This window comes from Pleurodeles waltl, chromosome 5 (assembly GCF_031143425.1).
Source record: "Pleurodeles waltl isolate 20211129_DDA chromosome 5, aPleWal1.hap1.20221129, whole genome shotgun sequence".
Lineage (NCBI taxonomy): Eukaryota > Metazoa > Chordata > Amphibia > Caudata > Salamandridae > Pleurodeles > Pleurodeles waltl.
In genome coordinates this window covers 1,774,285,997-1,774,298,199 of record NC_090444.1, presented here as the reverse complement: position 1 = coordinate 1,774,298,199, position 12,203 = coordinate 1,774,285,997, and the positions used below count along the sequence as shown (strand labels likewise).

General features: G+C 44.9%; 1 protein-coding gene across 1 annotated transcript in view; it reads left to right on the top strand.

Moving 5' to 3' along the window:
* Positions 1-12,203, top strand: part of PLB1 (phospholipase B1) — a 328,328-nt gene that overhangs the window by 32,013 nt on the left and 284,112 nt on the right. Inside the window, exons 9-10 of the mRNA XM_069236215.1 lie at positions 8,382-8,438; positions 10,348-10,437. Coding sequence (XP_069092316.1) covers positions 8,382-8,438; positions 10,348-10,437 — 147 coding nt within the window. The remainder of the gene's footprint in view (positions 1-8,381; positions 8,439-10,347; positions 10,438-12,203) is intronic.

Genomic DNA, 12,203 nt, shown 5'->3' with positions numbered 1-12,203 from the left:
TTTGAACATTGGGGAAGGCAGTAGTTACTTGGAAATACCCACCTGGGTGTAAGGTTGTTTACCACTGGTGGCCCAGGCCACCAGTATGATCACTTTCCAAATAACTCTATGATGGTACCCAGACCCAGGATTCACGGTTAACTCCAGGACTGAGCAGTAGGTATGAACTCAAATTCTGTGTGGCACAAAAATCCTACAAAATAACTTTCACCTCAAATTCCATTTTAAATAGTGCATCTTTAGTACAACTGGGTACACAAGTTCCAAAGTTGACAAATTAGCCACCACAACCACTACCCCTGAACACTTGGCCTACAGAATAACCACTTAAGGCAGACATTGCTTCACAATAAACCAGGACATCACCAGAGTGAAATTAAAAAAACTACAAAACAAGAAGACAAGCCCTATCTATTTACACTCCAAGGACCTGGACTAACATCCTGCTCCACTTCAGAACTGCCACTACCCGTCTGCAGTTCAGAAAGGAGCTGAAGACCTACTTCTTTAGAGAACACTACGGCCCAGATTTACAAGAATCTGGTGCATCAGTACTAATGAGCCAGAATTCTTGCACCCTCCCACCGCCACTGAACGACACCATGGGTGTGGCGTATCATGGGTGCACAGTATTTACAATACGGCGCACCATGGCGTACGTTAGGCCAATAGCATCAAAAATGTTTACACGATTGTGACACTTTGCTGCACTAGCATCAAAATCTTGTACATTTCATTGTGCCATGATCGTGGGCCTCGTAACGCCAGAGCACCCCCCTTGCATACATTATGGCTGGCGCAAGGGGTCACAAAGTGGTGTAATGCATGCATTGCGCCACTTTGTAAATATGGCGCAGTGATTTTTGCCTTAATCCGCATTAGCGTAAAATAAATTACGCTAATGTGGCACACGGTGGTGCTAGGGCCTTGTAACTCCGGCCCTACAACACCACACGATAGGATTCACCATCAACAAACATGCGCCATTGCAGCTGAATCGTCCCTCGGGTCTTGAGTATCTGTTGTCTGGCCTCTGTTGCATTATTGCCAGGCTAGCGTTCTGCAAATCTCTCTCCTTATTTCTCTCTCTCTTTTTCTCTCGCTCTTTAGGCAAGTGCAGTCTTTGTGGTGCAAAAGTCCCTCACAGCTAGGGTTAGGGGAAGCCATTACGCGCCATGTTTATAAGCAAGATGCATTTCTGTGTCGCTTCTGAAGCCAGGAAGTAGGTATAGACAACCAATATGCAGCATACACCACATCAGTTGGATTCACAAGTTTTTGGATTGGGCTCTTGGTAGGACTAATGGAGAAGTGCAAGTGTGGCCTAATGCATTACTGGCGTCTGAAGTCTGGACTTCTGTGGCCATGAAAGTTTATGCTCAACTTGTGCACTTTCAAGAAGTTATTCCTTTTTTTTTTAAGCTCTCAAAGCTTACTCCTTTGTTTTTGTGAGTCCCAAAACGGAGTAAGTCTATTAAAAAAACAGGCACATGTCTCTAAATTTGACATTTACTCTTTTTTCGCAATTGGGTCCCATAGTTAGGAAACCCCAAGAGAGACGTGCACTTTCTAGGGTAACCAGACGTCCCGGATTTCACCAGCCAGTCCCCGGTTTTTAGAGGACTGTCCCGGTGTCCCGACGCTTCTCTTAATGTTAAATAAATGTCCCGGTTTTTGGGACAAAGGTCAGATCATCTAGGGAAGCGTAAGTTAAAGGTATGCTCTCCTTTCACAGGCGCCTACAAAGTATGAAATAATTAAAGTAATTGATTACTGTCAGGCAACACAGTCCCCTGTCTGCTCCCAGCAGAAAGACGGTGTGGGGAGCAGAGAGAGCTGGGGGGGGAGTTTGGGGGTGCAGGGTGGGATATCGAGCCATAGCTTATTTTATATGTGTAGGCTTGTAAATTGTGTGTGTGTATATGTATAGGTGCATATATATATATATATATATATATATATATATATATATATATATATATGTAAACACACACATGTATGGGCACACATTCACAAAGCTACGAATAAAAACGGGACAGGCCAGATATAAAAGTGAGAGTGAAGTCTTTAGTCCTTCTTTTATCTCTGACCTGTCCCGGTTTTTGCTCCTCAAAATCTGGTCACCCTAGCACTTTCTCTTTAATGCCACTCATGCACCGTCCGCCCCGGGCAGCCATACCCTCATCGTTCCTCATCTAGCATAGTTTGCTTGGAATAACATTGTGATTGGATTGATGTTTGGACAACAGGACTAAACCATCCCTTTATCAAGTTCTAGAACAAGGTAGTGATATCATTTTAGGTATCTTGTGAAATGTGTTCTCGCATCCATTTTGGCTGCAAGGACGGATTTTGCACAATAAAATAGCGCTAAAAAGAAAAGCAGCTGCTCGCCTTCTCGACATTTGCATTGCTTCCTTGTGCACGTGTTAACTTTTTGCAGCAAACAGTGCATAATTATACAAATTACAGCATAATTTTGGGGAGTTTCACATAACACGAAATTATGCGAGATTACGCCATTTTCACGGAAATTTCACCCAGGTCTGGTCTGTTTCTACGAACAATAAATTATTTAATATGGAGAGAGATATGTGAATTAAGCCAAAAATGTGTAACAGCCTAAACCATGAGTAAGACTCCAATAGACAATTACTGTAGCTTTTTCCCAGCAGGCCGAGTCCTGCTATGATGTTGCATCACAACTGTCTTGCTGGGAAACGGCTTTCTCCAAGTTGTTGTTTTATCAATGTGGCAGAGGCCACAGAGTGATGACTGTCACAAGGACATGTCCTTGGAATACAAGACCTCATGTTACTCACCTCTCACTTTCGTCATTCAAATCATAAACTCCCTGCTGATAAAGTTAAAGTTCAGAGGTAATCGCCGTTTTAAAAGCAGGCAAGAGATGCTGATAAGATGTGTCCTTGCGCGTTGATCAGTATCTCCGGCCACTGCATTTAAACTAGACAAACTCGAGGGAGGACCAGGAGAGGTGGCCCCGTGCCAGAGTGTTAGGAGCACCGCACAAGATAGCATTTTAATAGTAGTGGCCTAGATCCTGCCTTCCTGAGATTTCATTGAAACTCCCCCCCCCCCATCATAAAAATTATTACTGGAACCAAGTCAGGTCAGGGTCGCAAACCTTTGGTGCAGCCGGACACAACACGGATAAGAAAAAAAGTCCCCTAGAATCTAAATTGACAGGTCCTGAATAACTGAACCAGGATAGGCTGTAATTTACGCCTGTAGATGACACTTCCGCAGATAATGTACCTACAAGGCGGATTTTCTTCAGTAGTGACTTTAGGGTTGGGGCAGGCGCATGGCCCTGCCAGGGCAGGGGAAGGGGTGGCCATATTAATTTTCCCCTTGCAATAACACATTTGATGCTCTAAGGATCTCTGTGCTTACACAATTGGTAGGTGCTGTATAAAGACAGCCTGTCATTCTCTCCTCCAGAGTAATCAGGGACACTCTGCACGCACGTCCTTGCACAAGATCAGATCAGAGTAGCAGCGATAGAGGCGATAGATTGTAGTTATCAGCGCATCATCACTGATAGAGCATCAAACTCTGACCATGAACGGAGATAGCGAGGATGGCCTAGGTGTGGTTTAGGATCTGTGGTCGGCAGGTGCCACAGGCACGGGTTGACTCACTCTAAGGTCACCACATTCAGTGTCCTCTTAAGGTTTTTGGGGCCGCAGGAAAGAACTATTTTGGGGGCCTATGTATTAACACATTTGAATTTTATTACCAATAACCTTATAATACATGCCTTCTGTGATGCCAAAGAATCCTAAATTATATGCTAAACTTTAACAGGGTCACAACAGTTGACACAGCTCTTACCCAGGACCCCAAAACTCCTGGTGATGATGTGGAGAGAGAGACTGAGCCAGGGGAAAAGGTAGGCTTAGGGAGGGAGGTTTATAGAGAGAGAAATGGAATGGACAGTGGTCAAGTAGAGACTTGTTCACCTTCACGAAGGGCCTTGGAAGGTGGGGGTCCTGGGCCAGTGGTATAACAAAAGCCCCCGAAGCCCCCAGGGTGCGGGGGCCCCTCAGAAAAACTGGCAGTGGTGGACCGGGGAGGAGGAGGAGCCCCCCTCAGTGGACTTTGCAGGGGGGGGGGCTCAAGTTTTGTTACCCCACTGCCCTGGGAAGTTGCACACTTTGCCCATTCCTTAAAACGTCTCTGACCACATTACTCCAAGTCATCACAGACACAGCGTCCAGCCCTAGACTTTGTGAGCAACAAATCCCTCCTATCAGCTGTGTTCGTTTGATTAGTTCAATGGAAGCACACCAAGACTACAAAGCCCAGAATGCAATAGGCAGTAAGACAAAACGTCCAGGACTAGAATCAGTGCCCGTTATGACATCGGGTAATGGTGACATCGGGTGATGGCCTTGCAAAAGGTAACGCCATGATTTACAGCGTCTGTCTGACCTCCCTGAGTTTAGTGCCAGGTGAACTGGTGATCAATGACCTGTTCTTTGTGTCACTTCCTTATCTGGATTCTGCTAGTTTCTGGCAAATGACCACTTGGAGAAGTACATCTCCTATCAGAGATATCGTAAGCAGCGATAAGGGATGCAGATAGTCCATTTTTGGATGCAGTGGTTTATGTGTGATGGATGATTAAGGGAAAATAGACGCCAGCACTGCATGACTGCACGCCTGCTGTGCACTGAGGGAGACGCAGAGTGCCATGGAAGGGTTGGGACTCAGTCATCATTTAATAGAATTATAAGGAAGCTTATAAATGCTAACATTTCAACTTTAATGCTGCATAAAAAGATGTGATTCTTATGTTTATTCTTGTTCTTAATGTAGTTCTTAGTCCTATTCTTATTATAATAGCAACAATATTATTAATAATAATGATGCTGATAATAATATTATTAGATGTATAAACTGTCTATAAATAACAGAGATTATATTTACCATGGGATTCTAAGTTGTCTGCGATGTCAGTCAGAACCCCAAGGTAAAAAAACTTCCCCTTATTCAGAGCTACCCATCTTTAATTCTGTTATATATAGAACCTCCATGTCACCCTCACCTGCTGTCATCAGCTGTGCAGGAGAGTCAGGCAGGAGCCAAACACATCACAATGTCTCCAGGGTCTGCTTAGTAAACCTGGCGTCCTGCCACCCACCCCTAACACACTCTCGCCATCCACCCCACGCCCCTGCCACCCTGCCACACCATTCTCATCATAACCCTTCCTCTTGCCTCGGAAAACCCTCACCAGCTGCTGCCTTGGCCCTCCCCCACATTTTAAAAAAACCTGGTATCCTATCACCCACCCAGACCACACTATCCCCAATTCCTTCCCCTTCTCCTTTTATAAAAAATACCTACCCCCGCCACCTACCCCAGCCACCCTCTACAGTTGCCTTCCCCCTCCACCTATATGGAAAGAACTGTAGTCCTGCCACCCACCTCACCACTGTCTTCTCAATCCACCCTCCTCCACACCCACCTATATACAAAATAGCACCTCCTCTCCTGTTTCCCACCACCACCACATTGTGTACCTTTCCTCCCCATCAGAGCAGACTTAGAATCTGCCATTCATGTGTATGGCAACAGGTAAGAGTCAATTATTGTTATTATTATTATTATTATTATTATTGTTATTGTTGTTGTTGTTAATATTATTGTTATTATTATCATTATTCTTATTCATGGAAGCCTGCTTTGACCTCCTCTTGTTCCTTTACCTTGACATGCAACTCCTCAAAGACTTGTACAATTTTCTAATGTGTGGTGAGGGGATTTTATCCCGTTATTATACATGGAAACTTGCAATTCCTATATGAAAACCTGTTTATAATTTGTTTATTACACTCTAGTTGTGATATCTGTAGTCACCTGTAAAAAATTATTATAGTTAAGCTCTGATGTCATAATACTTGGAACCAGAGCCAGCTTCCAAAGTGAAAGGCAGTTTACAGAGCATCATAACTGCTGCAATATAGCCTTATAGCCCACCGTAATGGGCTATACCGGCCATTAAAGGCCCACTCCAGTCGGCTCGGGCCTTTAACAAAAGAGCGGGACTTTAGTGGCTGGTATAGCCCAGCTAAGAAGGGCTATAAGCCTATTAGAACATTCCACCACTAAAAGGCAGAATGTTTCTATAAATATAACAAAGGCCTCACGGAGCCCAAGAGCACTGAAATCCCCTCCTGCTCTGTGAGACCTTTGCTCACAGCTATTGCTGTATGAAAAACATTCAAACGTTGGAGCTCCGGGCTTTTACCGTCCGTTAGAAGCCCGGAGCACTCCATTGTCTTCAATGGAGCTTCCAACATTCCGAGCTCTAATATAGCCTTAGAACCCGCCATAGCGGATACTACCGGCTATTAAAGGCCCGCTCCCGCGTTAAATGCCTGAGCCGAAGGCGAGGGCATTTAACAAGGGAAAGGGCCTTTAATAGCCGGTAGAGCCCGCTACGGCGGGTTCTAAGGCTATTAGAACATTCTGCCACTCAGGGCAGAATGTTCTATTAAATAAAACAAATTGCTCACGGAGCCCGAGGGGATTAAAAGCCCCTTGGGCTCCGTGAGGCTTTGTTCACAGCTGTTGCTGTGAACAAAGCGAACATTGGAATGTTGGCGCTGCGGGCTTTTACCGGCCAGTAAAAGCCCGCAGCACTCCATTGTTTTCAATGGAGCTACCAACGTTCCAATGTTCTAATTAATATTAGTGTAATTAGAACATTAGCTGGTAACTCCATACCAACAGAGTTCATGTTGCTTTCTTTAAGAGTAGGCAGAAAAGACAGAAGGGAGCACCCACGTCTTGGATGCTTTCCTTAGGTCCACCACACCGCCACAGTTCTAGCGGGGATTCCGGTTCTTGTTAGTGCTAGAGACTGCTTATTAAATTCTGTCTCCCATTGTAAAGTGCCCAACTCTTGAACACAATCAGTGTTTAATTTGTGCTGTTTTTCTTCACAACTCAGTACCAGTACTTGTTTGTTGACACTGGGACATACTTCCTACAGTCTAGCACCTGGTGGCACTTTCTGTCTATTTTTTTGGCAGAGCACACCAGCAGAGTATTAACTGTTAAATATATATTAAGAAAATAGTGATATCTCGCCCAGGAGATTTTGACAGCTTTAGGTGCCACGGAATAGTGTGAGGTTTGGTAGGCAGAGTTGGTGCTGTCAGTGGCATGGTGGTGCAACGTGCTGTGGCCTGTTACCTAGGGCCCTGGCTTTTTTTTTTAAATAAATGAAACACTGAATCCAGTGTTGTACAAACACCCCCTTTATACACCCCCGGGTCTATAGTTGTTGAGCGCATCTGTTAGTATCACACTGTACTGAATACACACTCCACAACCCAATAGAAACTATTCAGACACAGTCATCCCTTCACAATCTCCATCCTTACTTGTCTTAGTTATTTTTTGTTTTTAGTTTATCTTTATAGTTTTGTGTAGTTCGGACCAGGCCTAAGAGGGCATCAGAGCGTTATGTAGCGTGGAATTAATGCAAATTGAGAACCATTCAAGGTCTCAAGATCATCGGGATAGGGAATATGGGGTTTCATATCTGTGCAAAGCATAATAATATTTTGAAGAACAATGAATTACGTTTTACTTGTTATTGCAGTTTTTTGTCATCCTTTCAAATGGGCGTCGCCGCTCTGTGGACTAGAGGCTAGTCCATCCTTATTCATGAGGATCACAGCTCACAGGCCCACAAGAAAGGCAGGAGTCCAAAATGTGAATTTCCTTCCCCTGTACAGTAAAGTCCGAAGAAGTACACAACTGAGTTCATGCTTAGAAGTGTCTGTGGCTTGTAGCCACCTAACACCTGCAGTTTGCAACTTTTACATTTTCCGCAAATGTTACCTTGTCCAGGTGCTGTTTTCAGACTAAATGAAAATTAAAACTGGACTCAGGACCATTTTCATGTGGACATTTTAGTTCATTTCTGACACTGCCTTTCCTCCTTCTGAGGACAGGGGTGGCAAGGGCAATGCCAGGCGTACAAAGAGGCAAGTCATGGGTAGAAAGTGCCACCCCTGGCAACCTTCAAATGGTTTGTGCACGCAGCTTGTTTCGCGTCATCACTAACGGGGCGCTATCATTTACATGACAACCACACATCCTGGTCCACCTGGCCTTTTTCACAGCGGCCACCGGGCTCTGCAACTGTATTTTGACAGATGTGATGATCTCTCAAGCAGATGCCACTACAAGTTGTGAGAGACCAAATCTGCCAAGCACTGCTTTCCCAACCATTGTACCTATTGAATGTCAGGAAGCCACATGCTGTGGTCCGCCCACCTGGCCGTGAGAGGAGGAGCCTTCTGGCAACGAAGTAGTTAATGGGTTTGTGTTCTCTTTAGGCCGAGACAAGATTCCTGGGAAAAGATGGATTCATAGGCACACAGTGCTCCCCTCAGGTAAGCTAACCCTATGAACTTGTTAACCTGACTTTTGTTGAACTTTGACCTCAAAATAAGCAACTCTGTATCCATGATTTCAACCACTGGGGTCTGGACCAAAGTGGGCTGGACCATCCATACCATGGCTCTTGAATAAATGCAAGCTGGAGGGAAGAGTCTGTTGCAATGCATCGACTAAACAACACTTTACTGCAGTGGTGCAAGGGGTACATTTATACACACGATGTGGGGCTGTCCAGATATTCAAGGGTACTGGTCAAAGGTGCTGAGAGAACTCAGTCATACACTGGGAGCAGAAACCCCTCTCGAGCCCAAGTATATTCTCCTTGGCGTGCCGGGCGATGCAGATGTCCCCCGGGCTAAACTCCTTATTTGCTACCTGGGGTTGGTGGTGGCTAAGAGACGTGGCGAGTCGTTGGGGAGTAAAAGAAGTCCCAACCTTGGGGGATTGGAAGACGGGGATGGATTTATAAATGACTACCGGAAAAGTATTTTATAGTACTAGGGTTTTCTCACGCAAATTTTTAAAGGGTTGGGGGTGCTGGATAAAACTTTGCAATGGAGAGGACAGAACCGTCAATGTGATATCTATTCCAGCAGGTACCGTAATGTTGTAATGTCAACAACTTACAATGCTCTTTATCCTTCTTGATGCTACTCCTGGTCAGTGCTTAATTTGTGCTTGTTGTTTCCAGTGCTGAGCACCGGCAGTTATTTTTGCGGGCCGGGGCTTATTCTTCTGCCTCAAGCATTCGCTGCGAGCTCTTGTAGCAAAAGACCCAAATGGGAAAGACAGAGGAAAAGAAAAGCAAAAAAAGTCACAAAGTTAGATAGCAGAAAGCTGCGAGAGTTAGCTGGAGGGGCAGGGTGTGTCAGTAAATAGATGAAAGAGGCCCAAGATGTCTTCAGGGTTACTCTGCCTCGGTATTCCGTCATTGCACATTTAATTGCAGCAACCGCATGTTTCAGAGGAGAGCTTTAAGCACGGGCACCTTTTTATTTACAAATTAAGCACTGCTCCTGGCTGGTGTATGCTTGACCTGTGTGTACAGATGTTTGTGTACATCTGCACCCTCTGATGTTGTACAACTGTTCCGGGTGCAGATTGGTGCCCTGTTTTGCTGTTTGTTATAACATAAAACAAAAATAAATACATTCTTAAAACAAGAATGTTAATATTGAATACAGAAGCTAGAACAGCAACAAGTGTCGACAAGCTTTGACAAAGGCACTTTTTTATCGAACTTCACTGCCAAGCAGCCCCGGTAGACAGTGCTTAATTTGAGCTGGTGGTTGCCTGTGGGGCAGACCAGCACTCATTTTTGTGGACCAGCACTTATGATTCCTCGTCCAGCATTTCCCAAGAGCAAGAGAGGAAAAACAAGCAATGAGGAAAGACGAGGGAAGAAAAAGACGGGAAAAACATCTCAAAGGGAGAAAACAGAAACCTGCAAGAGTGAGATAAAGGGGCAAGGAGTGTCAGTAAGTTGATTAGGGAATCATGAGGTGGATTGAAGACTGTGCAGCCTTTGTAATCGGCGTGCTAACATTTAATGGCACCGGCTGTGGGCTAATGAGCGGAGCTTTGGACACCAACACTCATTATTTTACAAATTAAGCACTGCTGGTAGAACCTGGATAGAAGCATTGCAAGCTTCCCACACAAATCACAGGCAGCATTAAAGCAAACATCTCCCTGCATGACAGACAGACAGACACACACACAATATTGTAGAGAGAATCTGGGGTTTTGTGCCACAAATTAAGGCGGTTTCTCCAACTACAGCTTCTCCTCTTCTCTTGTCCGCCTGAGATCACTATAATGAAATATGTTTCTTCTTCGTTCAGACTCCACTCCACGAGACTGCACAAAAACTAGCACACAAATGTTATTCTTTTTCCACAGGATCATCCCTATTTAATAACAGCCAAAAATAGTGACTACAGACCTGCAGCTGCTCCACCTGAAAAAGAAAAGGAAACATCCCTGGCTCAGGTATAAAATAAACCTATTCCCTAGAAAATATTCAACTGCTAAACAATGTTCTTTTTTTTTTAACTTTCACAAAGCATTATTTCCATCTGACCAGTGTGTTAACAGTGGTTAATGCTCTTTGCAGAGGTGGTTGGACACCATTTATTGCCCACCCAGCAAATATGGGGAAGCGCAGAAGAAGAGGGTACATAATGAGGGAAAGGACAATTTAAGGCTGTTGATGCTCAACAGCAGGTGTAGCAATATGGTGCCAAAGACACCAGGAGGAGATTTGTATGTGGTGTCTCAGACATACAATGACAGAAATGGAAAACAAGTTTACTCTGGGCTCTCATAAATTGGCTACAGCTAAGAAAGTGAGTAGAGCCATAAGACATGGAGCCATTAGAGTCGGTGTTTTGAGGAACGGAACCGATAACAGTCTATGCTGTATTTTTGACAAACTATGGACTCACAAAAATTTGTGACAAGAAGGAAATGTAACAGCCTGTGAGTCTGTGGCCTAAGAAGAGTAACTAAGAATTGTTTATAAGAGGTGCAACCTCTGTAACAAAGGGCATGTCCGCTTCACCCTTGTTATCATGGTCCTTCTACTCCTTTTTAGCCATCTGACCATGGTCCCCCTGTCCCTGGTCTTCCTACCCCTGCTAATCCTCCTCCACCTGGTCCAGATCTTCCTTTTCACCCTCCTGGTCTGAATCTTGGTTCTCACCCTCCTCGTCCTCCTTCTTCTGATCTTATTCCTCGTGCTCCTGGTGCTCCTCATATTGGTCTTTAAGTGGCACACCTGGTCCTCCAGGTCTTGGTCCTCCTAGTCTTCTGAGACACGATTCTTCTCATCTTTGATAGGTCCTGGTCCCAGTCCTGATCCAGTCCTTTTGGATCTTCTATGGTCCTCCCTGGACCTGTTTGTCCTGGTTCCCTCATATCCTGACCCTCATTGTCCTCCTCGTCCTATTTTTCTCAGACCACTTGATCCTCTTAGGCATAGTTCTCCTGATCTACCTGTTCCTGGACCTTCACCTCCCCCTGGTCTTCCTGGTTTTATCTTCTTTTGGTCATGATCTTCTTGGTCATAGGTCTTATTCTTGGAACTGAGCCCCTGGTTTGTGCCCCTACATGAACTACCTCCCAAGCCTGGTCTTATTCCTACTCCTGTTGTTCTTCCTGGTCCCATTTATCCTAACTCCACGATGTCCGTGTTAGTGGTTCTGGTCCACACGGTTGTGGTGCTTTTGGATCTGATCCTCCTGGCCCTGATGCTCTTAACGCTGTTCAAACAGGCACCTGATCTTTATTGTTCTTGTGTTTGCACTCTTAGTCTTCACCATTCTGGCCCTGGTCTTGTGCTCCTTGTCCTATGGGCTGTTCCTTTGAACCCCACTACTGCCGGTCCTCCTGGTTCTCTTGATCTTCATGGTCCTGGTCCTGCTTGCCCTTCTTATCCCGTTGGTCCTAGTAATCCTTGTCTGTACGGTAGTTCTAGTTCTGCGTGCAATCCTGATCCATCTGCTGGTAGACCCCCTCCTCCTCCTGACCGCCCCCTGTTCAGCCAAGACCTGCCTACAAGTCCATTAACCAGGTTTTGATTTTCTTTTTTTAAGGTGTCAGATGCTGAAGCTGGGGTGTGAATCCATGGTTGACAGAAATAGAGAGCCCAGTCAAACTTCTCTCAATACTTGTTAGAATATTTACACAGACAGATAACCAAGAGTTACAAAACCACTTCCAAATGGTAGATTGTCTCAACAACTTGTAAAGCATGA